Source organism: Cervus canadensis, chromosome 11 (genome assembly GCF_019320065.1).
Source record: "Cervus canadensis isolate Bull #8, Minnesota chromosome 11, ASM1932006v1, whole genome shotgun sequence".
In the NCBI taxonomy this organism is placed as follows: Eukaryota; Metazoa; Chordata; class Mammalia; order Artiodactyla; family Cervidae; genus Cervus; species Cervus canadensis.
The window spans coordinates 49,223,963-49,245,105 of NC_057396.1; the positions used below are offsets into that span (position 1 = coordinate 49,223,963).

The 21,143-nt window shown below is 39.4% G+C and overlaps 1 protein-coding gene across 1 annotated transcript in view; it reads left to right on the plus strand.

Moving 5' to 3' along the window:
- Window positions 1–1,998: 1,998 nt before the first annotated feature.
- RNF169 (ring finger protein 169) overlaps window positions 1,999–21,143 on the plus strand; it is an 82,793-nt gene continuing 63,648 nt past the window's right edge. The window contains exon 1 of the mRNA XM_043482735.1: window positions 1,999–2,532. Coding sequence (XP_043338670.1) covers window positions 2,031–2,532 — 502 coding nt within the window. The 5' untranslated portion in view covers window positions 1,999–2,030. The remainder of the gene's footprint in view (window positions 2,533–21,143) is intronic.

Genomic DNA, 21,143 nt, shown 5'->3' on the forward strand with positions numbered 1-21,143 from the left:
CCAACAGGAAATGCATTTGCTTAATGCCTTCCTGCTCCCAATCTACTTTAAGTGCAAAGAAAAAAAAGCAAAGGGTGGGAGAATTGCTGTAGCAGGACCGTCTCTCTGTCAGAGGGAAGCCATTGTTTCTCCCACACCCTCTGCATCCAGAAAGGGCCCTGGCACCAAAGTCTGAGCACCTCATTCAGTGACTAAGTCAAGGAGGAATGGCGTGGTCAGAGCTGTTCTTCAGGAAGTAACTCTAGAGCTATGGAAGATGGATTGGAGGAAGAGTGTCTGTGGGTAGGGAGACAATTGATAGAAGCTATTGCAATAATCTAGGTGAGAGAATGATGAGACTGAATTGGGCAGTGGGAATGGGATGAAGAGGAGAGGATAGGTAGGAAAACGTTCATTTTGGTGGAAGAATTGACAGGACTAAGAAACTGACAGATGGGGGGAGTGAGGGAAAAGTAAAGATTACCAGGTTTGGAGCTTGAGGGACTGGAAGAAAAGCACCTTTACTAGAAATATCCGGTCCCATCACTTCATGGCAAATAGATGGGGAAACAGTGGAAACAGTGGCAGACTATTTTTTGGGGCTCCAAAATCACTGCAGATGGTGACTGCAGCCATGAAGTTAAAAGACACTTACTCCTTGGAAGGAAAGTTAGGACCAACCTAGATAGCATATTAAAAAGCAGAGACATTACTTTGCCAAGAAAGGTCCGTCTAGTCAAGGCTATGGTGTTTCCAGTAGTCATGTATGGATGTGAGAGTTGGACTATAAAGCAAGCTGAGCGCTGAAGAATTGATGCTTTTGAACTGTGGTGTTGGAGAAGACTCTTGAGAGTCCCTTGGACTGCAAGGAGATCCAATCAGTCCATCCTATAGGAGATCAGTCCTGAGTGTTCATTGGAAGGACTGATGCTGAAGCTGAAACTCCAATACTTTGGCCACCTGATGCGAAGAGCTGACTCATTTAAAAAGACCTTGATGCTGGGAAAGATTGAGGGCAGGAGGAGAAGGGGAGGACAGAGGATGAGATGGTTGGATGGCATTACTGACTCTATGGACACGGGTTTGGGTAGACTCCGGGAGTTGGTGATGGACAGGGAGGCCTGGCGTGCTGCAGTTCATGGGGTTGCAAAAAGTCAGACACGACTCAGCGACTGAAATGAACTGAACTGAACTGAACTAGAATGAGGCAAATCAGAAAAACTGTTTTGAAAGGAGGGTGGAAGACAATGACTTTAGTTTGGTACATGAGGGATGCAGATATCCAAAACAATGTTTCCATCAGACAGTGGACTATGCAGGGCTGGACTCAGGAGGTCTGGACCGCAAGTATCAATTCGGGAGTTTCAGCTGGAAGAAAATGTGCAATAGGGTAGGGGCTGGGGGGCAATACACGGCAAGAAGTGAGAAGAGGACTGAGGTCTGAGGCTTCGAGGAATAACCATATTTAAGCCCCTAAAACAAGCGGGAGGACTCAAAAGCTGAAAAAGAGCTGAGGGCGGAAAAAAATTCAAGGAAACTGTGGTTTTTCCCAGCCAAGGGAGGGAAATTTCAGGAAGGAATTTGAAGAGAGCGTATACTGAGATGTGAACTGACAAGAAGCCGCTAGTAGGACTAGTCTCAAGTCACAACAGCTAACCTCACAATAAATGAAGCACTGAGGCAGGGTTCTGGATAATTCACGTACTCCTCACTCTCTTTAGCGTAAGTTATCAGGATACTGCAGGATAAATACATGTAATAACTTCATAAAGTTTAATATCGCTCAGAATTTCCAAATAAATCCCCACAGTTCTCAACGTGATTTGGTTAAGAGGAAGTGGCAAAGACTAGAAAGCAAGGCCGAGGACCAGATATATAAAGGATAACTAATAAATATTAATGAGGTTTCACCTCCCGCCAACCCGACCCGGGGAGAACGACGTCGGGGGGCCCGCCCCTCATGAATATGTATACAGCGCTGCCCACCGCCCACTGCCCCGCCCTCTACTCTTCTCCCTCGCAACGGACTCTCCCTACAAACGGGAAACAAGATGGCGGCGGCAGGTCCGAGTACTCGGGCTTCTTCCGCGGCGGCGGCGGCAGCTCTGAGTCGGCGGGGTCGGCGGGGCCGCTGTGACGAGATGGCGGCAGCCAAAACGGGGACCCCGGGCCCGGCCGCTGGCCCCGCTCTGCTGGTGTTGCCGCCACCGTTGCTGCAGCCGCCGTCACCGCCGCGGCCGGAGGAGTCGGACTGCGCCGGGTGCCTAGAGACCCCGGGGGAGGCGGCGGCCCTGCCGTGCGGCCACTCGCTGTGCCGAGGCTGCGCCCAACGCGCTGCCGACGCGGCGGGCCCGGGTTGCCCACGCTGCCGCGCCCGCGGAGCGGGCTGGGCCCGCCGTCGGGCCCGCGACGACTGGCAGGCCGACGCGGAGGTGCTGGGCGAGCGTGCCCGCCGCGGCCCACCGGAGCGCTGCCGCCCGCGTCGGGACGGGGGCGCGGCCGCCGCGGGGCCCAGGCCGGAGCAGGAGTCGCGCGCCGCGCCCGCGGAGCCAGGTGGAGCTTTCCCTCCTCCCGTTGGGGTCCGGAGCGAGGCCGCCGCGCCCCGGCCTGGCCTGCTTAGAGGGTGGAGGGTCCCAGGCCCTACTCGAGCGGGTGTAAAGAGTTCTCGTGGGGTTGGAACCGGGCTCTGCCCAGTTTCAGTTTGTGTTTCTGAATTTTGAACTTCGGAATGAAGTACAGGCACGATGTGTTTGGAGTCAGAAGTTTGGAGGGAATCAGCATTTCTTGGAACAAGTTAGGGCCAGATTGGAATTGGTGAGTGGAGGAGGGTACCAAACTTCGCAGGGGCCGTGGTCGCTCCGAGAAGTGCTTGGTTTAGTGTTGGGTGAAGAGCGTGGGCTTGTGAAAATGTGACTCCTGAGCCTGAGTGGGTCTGTGAGAGGTGTGGAGTATACGAAGTTTAGGGGGCACATTGATTTCGAAGATGTGAAGGGAGCTTTTCAGACTTGAGGGTAGAGTGGGTTGAGAGTATGAGCTCATATGTGCAGTTTTCACAGAATCTTGAAAAACATATGCTTAGCAAGAGCTTGGCGTGTAGAGAAGTAATAAGTAACTGCTATTTATATTTATAATAATACTAATAATAAGCTCCAGTAGTGCTCTGCAGAAAAAGACGGATGGGGTTTAAAAGTTTTGGAAGTCGAGATTGGTTGGCGGCGGCTGCTTCTGTCTCCATGGCAGTGTAAGTTTCCTACTATTTTCCTGCCAGTTACAGGTCTGTTGAAGGACTGTTGTTGCCTTCGACGGCTTTGCCTCCCCTCCCCGCCCCCCAGCAGCCTGCCACTCTGGTGCTGAGCTTGACAGAGAAAGTGCCCTTTCTCTGTCACAAAACAAAATTATGTTATAACTTAGGACTCAGACATCCAGTCAACACAACGGCTAGAGTTCTTTGATAAAAGCTTACCTAGGAAGCGATTTTTCAAGAAACATAATTAGGAAACGCCAGATATTTGCACCTTTTGCGTCGGGAATTCTGCCATGTGTTATTTTCAGTAGGGAAAAAGAGGCATTGCTTGTATATGAAAGTTCAGTCCCTAAAAACTACAGGTTCCAGAATGCAGTCTGTTTTGATTCAAGCAGTCAGATACCTGCCACTATCCTAGGGTACCTTTTATTTCTATGTCTTACTTTCTATGTGCCTTCCTATTAGTTTTAAGCTTAATAACATCCTTATGAGATAGGCACTTTTATTGCCGTTTACACCTGGAACTGAGGCCAAGAGAGGTTGAGTAACTTGCCCAAGGATGAAAACCAGTTCCATCTGATTCCTGCTCAGATAAGATGAAGGACTTCCCAAACATCATCTAATTTTTGAATGCGTGTGATGATCTCCTATGCTGTTTAATTTGCCTCGAATTCTGAGATTATGGTAAAAAAATAAGAGAATATTTCTCTGGTCTTCCTACTCGTACTATAGGTTTATATGGTTAAGTGAAAAAGAAATTTGTTTCCAAAACCTGGGCTCCTTTGTCAAATAACAGGTCTGAGATTTGAACCATAAGAGGACATATGACGATGATTGGTGCGAACTTTTTCCTTGAAGAAACTTGTGTATCAGTGAGTAAGAAAAATGATAGAAAATGAGATTCCAAATGAGGCTCTTTTGAGCCACTGGGTTAGGGTTAGGGTAACCAATTACTTTATATGTTTGTATGAGGACCATCATGAAAAATATTTTTCCTTAAATGTTCTTATTGTTGGATCATTGAGTGTATATAATTATATACTTGTTAAGTCAAAACATTATAGAAGAATATCGCTGAATAGAGTTTGGGAATAATAACCTAGCTTTAGCAGGTTGTCTAGATCTCTTGAGTTTATGTGCAGTACGTTAAAATTTAAGACTTTAATAGACAATTCACATAATTCAAACAAAAATAAAAGAAAATGTACAATGAAAAAGTTCCTCCTATCCCTTTCTTCATTTTTCCATTTTTACCAGAGATTAATGTTTATTCTTCCAATTTCTTTGTGCTTATACATGGAAATTCAAATGTTTTATTTTTTTATCTTTTTACACAAAAGGTTATGTATTATATATACTGTTCTGTAACTTGCTTTTTTTTTTCATATAACAATACATGATGGATATCTTTTCATATCAGTACATAGAAGGTTTTTTTGTTTCTACTTATAGTTACAAAGAATTTCATTGAATGGATGTAACATAATTTACTTAATCATCCACTGGGGGATATTTAGACTGTTTCCAATGTTTTGCCATTATAAATTATTGTTTATAACATTGTTATACAATGTTTATGTACAGTTTTATGAAGAGTTCACCTGTAGCTTTCATCAGATTCTCCAAAGGGTTGCAGAGAAAAAGATTTAAGAATTTTTGTTTTAACCCAGGTTCCTCATTCTACAGAAGAGAGAACTGAAGCCCAGAACAGTGTGACCAGGTCATTGTAGGTTAGTAGTAGATAACAAGGGCTGAAAGGCTAAACTTTACTTAAGGGCTAAAACATAACCTAACTCACAGTTAAATATTCATGATGGCTTTTATTTTATGTATTTATTTTTAGTTGCCTTGGATCTTGTTGCTGCGAGTGGGCTTTCTCTTACTGCATCAAGCAGGGACCACTCTTAGTTTGGTGCGGGAGCTTCTCATTGTGGTGGCTTCTCTTGTTGCAGAGCACAGGGTCTAGGCACTCAGACTTCAGTAATTGTCGTGCTCGGGCTGCGTCGTTGTGGCACAGGGGTTTAGTTGCCCTGTGTGGCATGTGGAATATTCCTGGGCCAGGGATAGAACCTGTGTCCCCTGCATTGTCAGGCGGATTCTTATACACTGTACTACCAGGGAAGTCCCATGATGGCTTTTAATAAAAAAAGTAAAAAACACCAGCTTCATAAATATTTACATTACACTTTTATGAGTGGGAAACAACAGAATTAGTAATGTTGTTATACTTCAGTATATTTTGAAGTATATTGCTTAGCAGTATTCTTTTGGCATACTTAGGTCTGTTGATAAAAGAAAGGGTAGTCCTGCTTTGTAAAACTGGAAATGAAATTTTGTAGTAAAGTCACTGGTATTTAAGTGAAATTCTTAGTTTTTTTTCTTTTTTTAATTTCTTGAAGCCCTGTGGCTCTTTTGAAATTGAATCAAATTGAATTTTTTTTTCTGAAAAAAAGTGCAAGAGTTTGTGTGTGTTGAAAATTTTGGTTGTGCTGGTGATGTATTTGTTTTTGTCAGCTTTTTGGCAGTCTTTAAAGTTCAGAACCTTAAGAACTTCTGTATAAAATGTTTTACTTTATTCTTATATACATTTTCAATTTGCTTTTGAATACCATATCATTTGATTTGTGCAGCCCTGATCATTTCAAGATGAACCTAGATTTCAACTTTGTGTTCTTTGAGGATCTGCAGCTCATTGTTTGTCTTGACATATAAAGTATTTGGACCGTCTTGAGCAATATTCGGCAAATATGTAATGAGTGTCTGCTCTGTGCCAGACACTGTTCTGGAGCCTTGGGTGACATCAGTGAATGAAATGTTTGGAAATCCTTCCCTCTTAGAACTTACATTCTAAATTTAGAAACAATCCTGCTCCACTGATTTTGTTTTTAATGTTTATTTATTTATTTGGCTGCATTGGATTTTAGTTGTGGCATGTGGGCTCCAGATCACTTGGACTCAATAGTGCTGGTACTTGGGCTTAGTTGCTCTGTGGCATGTGGGATCTTAGTTGCCCAACCAGGGATCAAACCTGTGTCCCCTGCATTGCAAGGCAGATTCTTAACCTCTGGACCACCAGGGGGGTCCGTGGTCCATTGATTTTTTTTTTTTTTTAAATTTACCACATGGTACATAGGTAGATTTGCAACTGTAAGAACATTTAAGCCTCGTTGATAATAATTAATTTTAAGAAGTTATTTAGTCTTCTGATTTGAGATCAAGGATGATAATTCTAAATTATGCTGCCTTTGTACTTGAAACCAATATCTTTTAGGCCAGTTCTTTTTCTTTTTGCCATGGGTAACTATTGAAGAGAAAAGGTAGTCAAAGGCTGATGAATCTTTCAGATTGACAGTTTAACTTTTTTTTCTCTTTGTAGTGTTAAAATGCATTTCATAAATTGAATAAATAAAAAAAAATTGAATAGTGCCCCATTTATTCCTTCCCTTTATCCCATCCCAACCTCCCTCTTCACTTAGGGTTAACATTTATACATTTAAAAAATTTCCTCTTTCTGTGAAAAGCAAGTAGTTCTGGTTTATTACTCAGTTGGCAGATAGTGTTTGCTATGTGTGCAACCTAAATTGCATTTAGGACCAGTGAATAATGAAATCATGTGATTGTAGTGTAAAAGGACAGGAATTTCCCTTGTCTGAAGGGATTTGTCTTAAGATATATAACATGACTCAACTTTTTATCCATACTAACACATATTCCAGAATTTGAGTGTCCTCATGTGTCTTACTAATGTGGAAATACATTCTTTGTGTTTTTTAGAACTCAGGATGAGATTGCCTTATAAACTAAGCCTTAATTACCATTGACAGAATAGTTTCTTGCTATAGGCTTCAGGATTGAGGAGCAGGAATTTAGGTGGTATTTGTTTTTCATTCATATTTCCACTTTCCAACTTCCATTTAATCTTAGAAGACTTGCCTGCCTTGAATTCATTTGTATTTGAGTTTGCTTTAGTGTAGGATGTAGGAAAAAATTGCCAAATTTCATTTCACTAATTTAGTGAGCATTTAGGGCACACACTTGTGTAAGATAATACAGTAAAAATGATGAATAAGACATGGTTCATGTCCTTTAAGATTCTAGAGTCTGGCTGGGGCAGCACACCGTATCAAATAATAATACCAAGTGGTAGGTAAATGCATAATTCCAGGAAGAGTAGAGCAGCGGGGTAACTGACAGTCGTTTGAGGAAACTTGAGGAAGGCACTTGCACTGTGTATTGGAAAAAGTGTAGGAATTTACCAGGTGAAGGAGGAGAGGATGTCCATTCCTGGCAGAAGAACCTGCATGTACAAAGGCATGAAGGCACTTGGCATATTCAGATATGACAGGAAGTTAAATACAGATGGAATGTGGGGCTGCAGTGGGGAAGGAGGAGAGAAGAGACTACAGAAGTTGGTTCATGAAGGTCATGGTATGTCATGCTGAAGGAATTTGGTACTTTATCCTATAGACAGTGTGGAGCCCTTGAAAATATTTAAGTAATGGCATGACATTGTCATAACATGCTTTAGAAAGACAGTGTTGGTTGGAGTGTGGAAGAAATGTGAATAGAAATTGGAGGAAGGGAGTTAGGGGACTGTTTTAGTAGTTCAGACAAGAGATGAATAAGGGCTAAAGAAGTGACTTTGGAGATGTTTCCTTTAGTTATTCATTAATTTAGTAACAATTTCAGGTGAGGGCCTTCTGTGTACTAGGCACTGAGGCTGCAAATAGAAATAAAACATAATTCTGCCTCTTAAGGTCAGTGTAGTTAAGAAGATTGATATATAAGCATGCAGCTGGGATGTGGAGTCATAAATGCAATAACTAATGCAAGATATAATTGTAGAAGGCAGTATGGTATATATTAATAGGGCAAGTTAATGGAGCAGGATCTGGAGACACTGTGTTCAAATTCCAGGTCTGCCATTTATAGCTGTTTGTCTTTGGGCAGTTGCTTAACTTCTCTGTACCTTAGTTTCCTCATTTTGAAAATGGAGATAGTAATGGTAACAAAGTTGTAAGGTTGTTGTTAAGACTAACTGAATTATTACAGCGAGTTATTAACATATAAAGAGCTCAACAAATGTTAGCTCTTTTCACAAAAAAAGAGAACCTAGCTTGGATGGGTCAGCAGTGGCTTCAGTGAAAGGCAGACACTTGACCATGAATATTCAGTAGGTGGATGAAGGCAGGATAAAAGTGAGGGAAATCTGTACATTTAAAAGCATTGAAGTTGCTCAGTCATGTCTGACTCTTTGTGATCACATGGACTGTAGCCTACCAGGCTCCTCCTTCCATGGGAAGAGTACTGGAGTGGGTTGCCATTTCCTTCTCCAGGGGATCTTCCCAACCCAGGAATCGAACCCAGGTCTCCCACATTGCAGGCAGACGCTTTACCATCTGAGTCACTAGGGAAGCCCTAATAAAAAAAAGCGTAGGAGTATTAAACAAAAGGAGAGTTGTAGGGATTGCAAATATGGATAGTTTTTGAGCACAGAGTATGTGTGGGAGAGTGGAGGGAGGCAGAATTGCAGAAATAAGCAGTTACTGAATAATAGTGGACTCTGAATGCCATGCTAGGAAGAGTTTGAAAGAGGAGCACATCTTTGCATTTTAAAGAGATCACTCCTATAGGGAATAATGTAGCAAATGGATTGGAGATCCCGGATTTCTTTTAGCAAGATGAGTCACTGAGATTAGCTAAAGACTCTGTTGCTACAGGTATCCAGAAAAGCTGGGTGATAAACAAGAGTTCTTTTACATTAAATGCATTTCTGAGTTTTCAGGAAAGACAGAAAGATATTTACGTTCCAAAAAAAAAAATGAAACTAAAACCCAGAACTTCATTAAGCCCTTGAGCTCATGCTGTGTTGCCTTGGACAAGGATGAAGGAATGGAGTGAAGGGTTATTTCTGGCTTTTTATTCCTAGTAATTGAGTTTTAACTGGGTGGAAAAAGGAACCAAGACCAAGAGTTTTTCATCAAGCTGGGATTTTTGATGTGCTGCATCCTAGATGAAAGGGTGAGATAAAGAAAAATCTCCCTGTTGACACAAATATCGTTAATAAGAAATCTTGTCTTGGTTTGCCTGGACTCCATACAAAGAGAAAATGGAAAAGAGCTTCTCTGAGGAATTAAAGTACAAGACCTGTGCCTTGTTCATATTTGGGACCTGAATTTGTATTATACAGTTCAGGTATCTCCATGCTGAGAAATTAATATAAAAGCTAGCTTCAAGCTAGTGATACCCCTGGATCATCTGGAGAAAGGAAAGACTTGAAGGGGTACTCCCATATCCTGGGCCACAAGGAATTCTCACAGAAGAAATAAACTCAGCAGAAGATAAATTTATAATTAAAAGTGACACACAAGGAAACCCATTTTCTACCACAAATGAGAATCAGCAGATAAAACAAGCACGATTATAGCTCTAGGAACTGGAATAGTAGAATAGCAGCTTGAAAGGTAATTTAAATTAGCCTATTTTAAGTGATGAAAGACATTAAAAATTAATTGACAGCCCAATAAATGCATAAGACATGAAACATACCTTTGAAAAAGAATTAAATATAATGAAAAATACAATCAGGTTAAAAAAATAAATGAACCCTGACTATTCATTGGAAGGATTGATGCTGAAGCTCCAGTACTTTGGCCACCTGATGCAAAGAGCTGCTTCATTCAGAAAGACCCTGATGCTGGGAAAGATTGAAGACAAAAGGAGAAGAGTACAGCAGAGGATAAGATGGATAGATAGCATCACCACCTCAATGGACGTGAATCTGAGCAAACTCTGGGAGACAGTGAAGGACAGGAAAGCCTGGTGTGCTGCAGTCCCTGGGTTGCAAAGAATCAGACATGACTTAACGGCTGAACAACAACAACAAATAAGCAATAGTCTACACAGATGAAGAGAAAATAGTAAGCTGGGAGTTAGGTATGAGGAAATCCTAAGAATGCAGAATAGTAAGATGAAGGAAAGTATGAAGGAGGTAGGGAAATGAAAGACTGAACAAGAAGACCCAACATCTAATAGCAATTTCAGAAGGAGAAAAATAAAATGAGGGAGACATGGAATTAAAAGAGATGAGAATTTTTTGGAATTAATAAAAGACAGTGAATTTTTAAGTTTAAGGTTCATGAGAGCCTAGCAAGGATTAAACAAGCAAACCAAAATAAACCCACAACTAAATACATTGCGATGAAACTGCAGAACACCAAAGACACTTTAAAAAGCAAACAAAAAGGAAAGAGGACCAAGAATCGGGCTGAGAGCAGATGTCTCTGTGAGAAAAACCAGAAGACAGACTGATAGCTTCCAAGTGCTGAGAGAGATCTGAATTTCATACTCAGCTGAGTTATCATTCAAGAGTGAAATCGAGAGTATTTCCAAATGAACAAAAGATGGAGAATTTACTGTACTGTTTCTGAAACAACTATTATGTGAAAGTATGCACTTTCGGAAGAAAGAAATGTAGCTTAGAGGAGAGGCTAGGATACAAGAAATCATAATGAACAAATAAATTGGTTAGGTAAACTAAGCATTGACTGTATAAAACAAAAATAATTATGGTTGATTTGTGAGGGCTAAAACTTAAGTGGAACTAAAATACCAGATGATAAAAGTGTAAGCTGGGAGGGAAAGTGGTCAGCATTAAAGAGTTATATATAGTTCAGGAGGAGGATAGAGAGATTGATTAACTTTAGGCTTTCAGTCAAATGCATATTAAAAATTTAAGCATAACCACTAAAAGAAATACAATGTATAACGATCTACTATACATATATAGAACCATACACTTCCCAAATTCTTTTTAATGTAAAATATTTATGTAATTAGGCACAAAAAATTTCATCAAATTCCAGAGCTTGATATATAATCCATGTTTTCTGACCCCAATACGATAAAATTAGAAACTAATGACAAATATTGATATGACTGATTCCCCTCACCTCCTAACTTTTTAATTTAAAAATTAAAAGCAAAAATAAACTAAAAATGTATGGATTGGACTTCCCTGATGGTACAGTGGATAAAAATCTGCCTGCGAATATAGGGTAACATGGGTTCTATCTCTGGTCTGGGATAAAATTTAAGTGCCTATATCATATTTCATTGAATCTTAGAAAAGCACTGTATTTGGAAAGCAATAGTCCATCTCATGATGATGACATCTTAAGATTCAATGAAATATAGGCACTTAAATATGGGCACATATTTATAAAAGGAAGTGAAGTAATAAATTATTAGAATATTCCTATGACTTTGTATTCACAGTCTGATTTTTCTAAATCACTCTCTGGTGGAGTCATAGAGGTTTGTGTTTTCCTATATAGTATTGCTCACTATGTCATTGAAAGCATTGGTGAAGAACATTTCTTAAGCGATCCCCAGCATTTTCTTCAAACTGCTGACACTCATCCAGTTTTGATTCTCATGTTTTCTTGAACTGGCCAGAAGGAATCAACAGAAGGTTTTCAGGTGAGACTCATAGTTCTTTCTCAGATGGTCTGTAAAGGTTTGTTGACTGACATTGAGAAGTTACAATAGTCTAGTCATGCCACCAGAGATAACTATCAAATAACTACTACTTTTGCAAGCTTATTCTTTATGTTAGTACATATATAAACAGTGACAGTGGCGCCATCACTGCTTTCTGACAATGATTGTAAGGCTAATTGTAAGAAATATCCCAGTTTCAGCAATATTAATATGAAAAAGTTGATGTCCTTTTTGAATAGAAAAAAAGCTGAAAATTACTTAGGTAAGTGGCCAACTGAAGAAGCTAGAAAAGTAACAGATTAAGCCCAAAGGAAGTAGAAGATAGGAAAGAATAAAGAATAGAAATTAATAGAGTAGAAAACAGTGAAGAGGATTCAGTTCAGTTGCTCAGTCGTGTCTGACTCTTCGCAACCCCGTGGACTGCAGCATCCCAGGCCTCCCTGTCCATCACCAACTCTTGGAGTTTACTCAAACTCAACGTCCATTGAGTTGGTGATGCCATCCAACCATCTCATCCTCTGTCATCCCCTTCTCCTCCTGCCTTCAATCTTTCCCACCGTCAGGGTCTTTTCTGATGAGTCAGTTCTTTGCATCAGGTGGCCAAAGTATTGGAGTTTCAGTTTCAGCATCAGTCCTTCCAATGAATATTCACAACTGATTTCCTTTAGGATGGACTGGTTGGATCTCCTTGCAGTCCAAGGGACTCTCAAGAGTCTTCTCCAACACCACAGTTCAAAAGCATCAATTCTTTGGCACTCAGCTTTCTTTATGGTCCAACTCTCACATCCATACATGACTACTGGAAAAACGATAGCTTTGACTAGACAGACCTTTGTTGGCAAAGTAATGTCTCTGCTTTTTAATATGCTATCTAGGTTGGTCATAACTTTTCTTCCAAGGAGCAAGTGTCTTTTAATTTCATGGCTGCAGTCACCATTTGCAGTGATTTTGGAGCCCCCAAAATAAAGTCTGTCACTGTTTCCATTGTTTCCCCATCTATTTGCCATGAATTGATGGGACTGGATGCCATGATCTTAGTTTTCTGAATGTTGAGCTTTAAGCCAACCTTTTCACTTTCCTCTTTCACTTTCATCAAGAGGCTTTTTAGTTCCTCACTTTCTGCCATAAGTGTGGTGTCATCTGCATATCGGAAGTTACTGATATTTCTCCCAGCCATCTTGATTCCAGCTTGTGCTTCATCCAGTCTGGCATTTCTCATGATGTACTCTGCATATAAGTTAAATAAGCAGGGCGACAATATACAGCCTTGACGTACTCCTTTCCTGATTTCGAACCAGTCTGTTGTTCCATGTCCAGTTCTAACTGTTGCTTCTTGACCTACATACAGATTTCTCAGGAGGCAGGTCAGGTCATCTGGTATTCCCCTCTCTTGAAGAATATTCCACAGTTTGTTGTGATCCACATAGTCAAAGGCTTTGGCATAGTCAATAAAACAGAAGTAGATGTTTTTCTGGAATCTCTTGCTTTTTCAAAGAGGACTAATAAACCCCAAATCTAATTCACTGAAAATGTTAATATAGGCTCTGTATTATAGACAAATCTCAGGCAAGATTGATCAAGGAAAAAAAAAAAGAAAGCATAAATAATATTAGAAATGAAGCAGGAAATACGGCTGTAAATGTCAGGATTTTTGAAAACCCATACACATAGAATGTGGATTCTATGTGTATGGGTTATGCCCATGAATTTTAAAAATTGTATAAAACAATCAGTTTCCTAAAAAATACAACTTAACTGCAGCTGAGTCAAGAGTAAGTAGAACTTATTAATCGAAATGTAATTAAAAAAACGAATGGAACAAATAGTAAAACCTATCCACTGAGTAATATGTGAATGCAATGAGCAAAATCTAGAATGTGGAAAAGTATAGGACAGGTGGCAAATTTTTTTCCTCACAAGTAACTGAAGAAGAAGGAGAAAGCAAGCCGTAGAAGGGAGACCTGGAACTTCCCTCTTACCTGGCAGTCCAGTTGTTAAGAGCCTGTCTGTCAATGGCGGGGACACAGGTTTGATACCTGGTCTGGGAAGATTCCACATGCCACGGGGCAGCTCAGCCTGCGTGCTGCAACTACTGAAGCTCGTGTGCCCTAAAGCCCATGTTTTGCAACAGAAGCCACCACAGTGAAAAACCCATGCACTGCAACTACTGCTACAGAGGCGCTCCTGCTCGCCACAACTAGAGAAAGCCCGAGCGCACCAATGAAAACCCAGTGCAGCCAAAAAAAAAAAAAAAACACCTGCAGATTAAAAGATGCCACCAATTTAAGTGTATGGACTAATTTGGATTCTTATTTGAAAAACTATAAAGATATTTGTTGGACTTTAAATACTGACTGGATGTTGGTATTAAGTTACCAGATTTTTAATGTGACAGTTTTTCGGTTACATATTTTAAAAGAGTCATTATTTTTAAGAGATGGTAAGTTTAGAAGTTAGATGATATGGTGTCTGGGATTTCTTCAAAATAATTCATTCAAGGGGAGAGAGGACAAGCGCTATTAGGGAAATAAGATGAAATAAGATTGACGATTGACTGCTGAAGCTGGGTGAGGAGTATGTTGGGGCTCATCGTACTGGTCTCTCTAATATTTGAGATATTTTTATGGTAAAAAGCAGGAAAAGATTCTACCCATTAAAGAAACACAAGGTACAGATGGTTTTACAGGTTACTCAGATATAGATGGATAATCCTTGTACAGACCATTTCAGGGAATAAAAAATGTTTCTAGACTCATTTCAGGGGGCTTTTACAGTGTGATATCAAAATCACACAAAGACAATATAAGAAAGGAACAATATAGGCCAGTCCAAGTGAAATCTGCACTAGTTTAGTAGTGTAATTTTTTTTTTTTTAATCACAATCAAGTAGTAGTATTCTGGGAATGAGAGTTCAGCTCAGTATTAAGACTCTAGTGTAATTTACTATGTTGTTAAATTAAAGAAGAGTAAAACCATATCATCTAAGTAGATGCTTAAGAGCATTTGATAGTATTTATTGTTCATTTATTAATTTTAAAAGCTAGAACACTTGGAATAGGTGGGAATTTTTTTTTTAATTTTAATTTTTTTAGTGGAATTTGTCAATACAAATGATTAGTGGCCAAGAACACTGAACCAGGGTTAAATAGTTAACAGGTCCAAAAAAGTAATTGAAGAGTCCAGTAATATGTCCTCATATATTTGAATTTGATATAGGACAGGTGGCATTACAAATCAGTGGGGCAAAGGTATTTTCAGTTGTGGATGGTTAGCTTATAGAGAACAAGAAAACATCTTTACTTCACACCATACACGAAAACTTAATAGCAAATGGATAAAAGGTCAAGCTGTAAAACTTAGAAAATACTAACAGTATCTATAATGGGATAGGAAAAAATCTTTATACAAATAAGAAATGCAGAATAAAGGAAACGATTAATAATCTGGTCACATTAAAATCAAAACTTCGTATGATAAAAGATGAAGTAGGGAGATGGACCACAGCATGGGAGAAGATATTTCCAATGTAATAACTAACCAAAGATTAATGTCCAAAATATATGAAGAACTCCAAATCATTATGACAGACACCTCATTAGAAAAATGGTGAGGGAATTTGAATAGACATTTCACAAAAAAGGGAAACTGAAAGACCAATAAAACATCTGGAATGATGTTCGCTATCGTTAGTAATTAGGGATGAGATCTAGAATACCAGGGGAAGATAGACCTTATACAGATATAGGGATGTTTCTCCCAACTCTGTACTCATTACTCTCCAGTGTTTGGGAGTTAAGTTTCCAGTAAATCAAGACATTCTTCTTTAGTTTCATTATTCAGATATTTAAAGACCAGGATTGTTTCCATCTAAATTTTTTGGTTATACTTCTCAAATTCGTCTCTCTGGCTTCTATCTTCCTTTCCCAAATTTCTGGTCATACTACATTACTTAGAGTTCTTGTAATATAGAATGCTTTTTGAAACCTTTTTGACCTTTTGTCTGCCTTGAATGTTCTTCCCTCTTATCCTTCTGTCAGATTATACTCAGGTGAAACAAGTACTCTGAATTTTTTCTCATAGAGGGGTTGATTATCTTCCTTTGTGCCACCATGCAAGTATGTGTATTGGTCATGTCACTGGATTTCAGTTCCTTGTTTGTGTGTCTGTCTCTGATATTGCATTGAACTCTCTGAGGTCAGGGACTATATCTTTGTGTATTCAGCACTTAACATGGTACCTAGACTGTGTTAGATACTCAGTAAACATTTAATATATTAAAAAATCCTTAAAAAGATTTTTGAATATATATCATGATTCCTTTACCCTTCTGCTCGTCTTTAAATATGCCACTCAGAATTGACCCTCATGCTTTAAATAATGCCTGACCAGTGCAAAAAAAAAAAAAAAAATGTAGTGGGGTTTACTGTTTCTCCATCTGGATGCTAAATTCTTTTTTTTAAAAAGTTATATAACAACTGGTTCTATTTTTTATTTTTAAAAATGATTTTACAAAAAAAATGATTTTATTTATATTTTTGGCTGTTGTTGGTCTTTGTTGCTGCATGAGCTTTTCTCTAGTTGTGGCAAGTGGAGGCTGCTCTCTAGCTGTGGTGCCTGGGCCTCTCGTTGCCGAGGCTTCTCTTGCTGAGGAACACAGGCTCTAGGCTTGAGGCCTCAGTAGTTGCGGTGCCTGAGCTCTAGAGCACAGGCTCAGTAGTTGTGGCATGCGGGCTTAGTTGCTCTGCGACATGTGGGATCTTCACAGACCAAGGATCAAACCTGTGTCTCCTGCGTTGGCAGACAGAATCTTTACCCCTGAGCCACCAGGGAAACTCCAGGATGCTAAATTCTTATTAATACTGCCAAAAGTTGCATTGGCCTTGATTATCCTGAAATTGCAGGCATTAGAACTTCTTCTTTTTTTTTTTTTTTTATAAACTGCTATTAAGCCAGTCTTCCTCATCAGAGGTATGTACACTTAAATTTTTCAGCCTGAAGACAACTTTTATCCAGTTTTGGTTTTTATTTTTCTAAATAGCAGTGGAACTATTTTTCCTTAACTGATGTCTTGCCATTTCTCTTGTGTTCCGTCTAGTGTTTGTTTCTGTAAAACTATTATGGTAAAACCTCAAAAGACTGGACTCTGTTAATTTGAAGTTGACTTTGACTTTACTGAAGTTTACCCGGGCTTCCCAGGTGGCACTGGTGGTAAAGAATCCACCTGCCAAAGCAGGAGACATATATACGCAGGTTCAAAAGTTTACCTTTGCCTTCATTGTAAAGAAAAACTTTACAAATTGATCTTCTTTCGGACAACAAATTCTTTAAAAGAACTTCGTACAAAGTGGTGCTGGTATTAAAGCACTTTCTCACTGGTTCATTCAACAAAAAAAAATTTTTAAGTCGCCGTTTTATATATACTATACCTAGAGATCATCCCCATGGGTTCAAGAAAATCTAGTTTGAGGAATCAGAGGCAGAAACAAGTAATTATAACACAGATAATAAAGCCTGCCAATACTGAGTTAAGTGCAGAATGTTGCGAGGGCCTGCAGAAGAGAGGGCAATAAACAGGGCTTTGAACTAACTACAGTGAAAAAGAGAAAAACATTGTGGGAAGAGAAAGGGTCATATGTACAGTCAGAGAGAGACTGGGTCTGGCATATCTAGGAACAGTGATTGTGTGAAGACTGGGAAGGGGAGAGTATTGAGGTATTGTGGAAATGTGGCTGGAGTGATAGTCTTGGTCTTGTTTATAAATCTTGGAGGCAGAGGGAAACCAATGAAAGTTATTAAGCAGGAGGATGGTAGGATCAGATCTCTGTAAAGAACTAGGAAAGTAGTATTGGAGATAGATAGAAAAAGAGTCTTCGAGACAGGCCAGTTAGGCTACCATTTAACAGTCTGTACCAAGAAAGTACTGGAAGATTAGATGATAAGGTAGGTATTACTGTTAGGTAGGTATTACTCCCATTTTATGGATGAAGAAACAGGCTTCACAAGGATAAATACTGGTAATTACAAAGCCCGTGGATAGTAGATTTGAATGCAGGTTGATATGGTTCCACATCCTACACTCTAAGAGCGGAAGTTAAGCCCAAAGGCATTTTTATCAGGGTGTTTGTGGATATAGTGATGGAGACAGCCACATGGTCTTGGTTTGCAGGACCTTCGTCTCTGCAGCATTCCTATACCTACATTTGCTTTTGTGACCTCTTTTATTGTGTGCCTCATGCTTTGACTGTCCTGATCCAGTATGGGCTGCCTTGCTCTGCGTTATTGTTTGGGCCATTGCTGGATTCAGCAAGGAATTTTACACTTTGACTCTACTCTTCACACTTTGACTCAACTGTTATTTAATACCTGCTTTTGCAAATTCTACTCTCTTACTTTGTCTTTTTCTAATCCAGGTGTGTTAATCTATGTGGGTTGTGACAACAGAATACCATGGACTGGGTGGCTTATAAAAAACAGAAATTATTTCTTAGTCTTAGAGTGTGGCAAGTCAAAAATCAAGACTGGTAGACTCAGTGTCTCGTGAGGGCCTGCCTCCTGGTTCATAGATGGCTGTCTTCTTGCTGTGTCCTCACTTGGTGGAAGGGGCAAAGGAGCTCTCTGGGGTCTCTTTTACAAGAACCCTAACCTTTCATGAGAGCTTTTTGCCTTTGTGACCTAGTCACTTTTCCAAGACCTCACCAAACACCATCATGTTGGGGATTCAGTTTCAATGTGTGAATTTTGTGGGGGACACAACATTCAATCTATAGCACCAGGGTTAAGAAATTATATTCAGCAGGCCAGATCCAGCCTCCTGCTTATTTTTGTAAGTTTTTACTGGAACACAGCCATGCTTGTTTATATTGTCTATGACTGCTTTCATGCTACAATGGTAGAATTGAGAGACTGTCTTGGTTGGCAAAGCTGGGTATTTACTATCTGGCCGTGAGTCTACAAAGCCTTAGGCTGCTTAAGACTCCTTTGTTTAAAAAAAAAAAAAAAAAGACTCCTTTGTTATTCCTCCCAGATCAAGTTACAAATCATGTTAATTTTTTAAACTAAGGAAGCAAGATACAACTTGGAATTTGAAAATTTATTGTTAATTTTCATTAACAGTTAATAAGCACTATATATGTAGAAAAAAAAATCTCTGATGCCATTTTTTTCATTAAATTCCTTATACTTTCCTACAAGTCTGAGAAATTGCTATCCCTGAAAAGATTAAGTAGAATTTTTCCTTTTAAGGAAGTATCTAACATTTAATAATTATCAGTTATATATCCAACATTGTATAAAGCATTACTTTAAATCATGCCATTTAATCGTTTATAACAATTTATTTGAGGATTGGGGAAACTGAGGGCTAGACAAGTTGTATTGTGCTGAGTGCACATTGGTAAGTGATGGAATCTGGTTGGTCTCCACAGCCTGGGATCTTTCTGTTTATGGAAGTTACCAGGCAGACATGTGTGGATGGTAAAGTGCTGTAACTGTGTATGGGGAAGATCCTGCCCAAATTTGGCATTGTTACCCCATAAACTTAAGGAATATTGTATTCCCCAAGCATGCTGGATAACTGGGGTTTTATTGTTTATTAATAATTTTACTTTATTAATAATATTAAATATGGTAGTATCATCCTTGTTGTTGACAGGATGAGTTTAGATTTCTTAACCTAATTTGGCCCCAACCTACCCTTTCTGGCCTATACGACCTCCTACATAAACTTTCTGCTAGGGCAGAACATATTTATTTACTATCCAGCTTTCATGCTTAAAAAAATTAAAATTGTGGTAATAAAAGCATAATTCGCAACTTACCATCTTAACCTTTTAAGTGTGCCGTTCAGTAGTGTTACCACACTCTTGGTCATGCTTTGTTGTTCACATGAATTGCTCTTCCTCCATCTTCTGACTTATCTAAGTTTTACCAGTTAGACTCAGCTTCATCCCACCTTCCCAAAGCCTTGCCTCTCCTTCCCAGGCTTTGTTCTCTTGCTCCTACTGATGTCTATTGCAGCATTTGCTTGTAAGATGCATTTGGCAGTTGTTCATTTTGTGATTTTGCACCTGTCATTGTCTCTATAATTATTTAAATCTCTTACAACTTTTTATGACTTTGTCTTAACTAATAAGCTCTATTAATAAGTGCTTTTGGGAAAGGGTCTTGTGCCTTTTTTTGGTGTATTTTCTCTTCCCACAGCACCTCCCTCTTCCTCACTGCTCACTTCCCTTTTTAACTTCCTGATCTCTGATCATGGTTTCCATTATTCTGACACACTTATGTATGATAACTTGATATGTTATCACTAACATTTTCTTCTCCCTTTGTGACTTCTATAATTATATTACTATTTCTTTTCCATTTGTTATTGCTGTTTCCATATTTAATGTTCTTGAAATTATAAGGCATACTCAGTCTAGCGACTTGCATAGTTAGCCTAGTCATTCCCTCAGTATTCGATATTTAGGTTATAATCAGTCTTTGTATTGCAATTGTGAACAATGTTGCAATGAAAATCTTCTTACATAAAGTTTTTCTATACTTTAGATTATTTTCTTAGATTGCTAGAAATTATTCAGTTCAGTTCAGTCGCTCAGTCATGTCCAACTCTTTGCGACCCCATGAACAGCGCAGCATGCCAGGCCTCCCTCTCCATCACCAACTGCCGGAGTATACCCAAACCCATGTCCATTGAGCCAGTGATGCCATCCAACCATCTCATCCTCTGTCGTCCCCTTCTCCTCCTGCCCTCAATCTTTCCCACCATCAGGGTCTTTTCCAATGAGTCAGATCTTCGCATCAGGTGGCCAAAGTATTGGAGTTTCAGCTTCAACATCAGTCCTTCCAATGAACACCCAGGACTGATCTCCTTTAGGATGGACTGGTTGGATCTCCTTGCAGTCCAAGGGACTCTCAAGAGTCTTCTGCAACACCACAGTTCAAAAGCACCAATTCTTTGGCGCTCAGGTTTCTTTATGGTCCAACTCTCACATCCATACATGACTACTGGAAAAACCATAGCCTTGACTAGATGGACCTTTGTTGACAAAAAATGAAATTATTAGGTCAAAAATTATAAACATCTTTTAACTTCTTGGTATGTGAGTGGTGACCTTTGATTTTATTAATTCTTTGCCAAGGATAGTTTTAAAACATGGCTTTAAGTTATTAGAGTAGTGATCTGTAGTGTTAATTATGGTACTTAGGTAAGCAGGCTTAAAATCTGGCATGAACATTTTATTAGCTTTTAATTCTTTCTCTGTGTACTTCCTCTTCTTTCCAGGTAAAGAAGAGGAAGTACATATTCATATTGCCTACTATAAATTGTTACTGTCTTGGGCAAGTAGGTAAATAAGCAGTTGCATTAGTTTAAGACAGTTGGCACTACTCTGTCATATGCACTCTTGGAGAGTTAGAA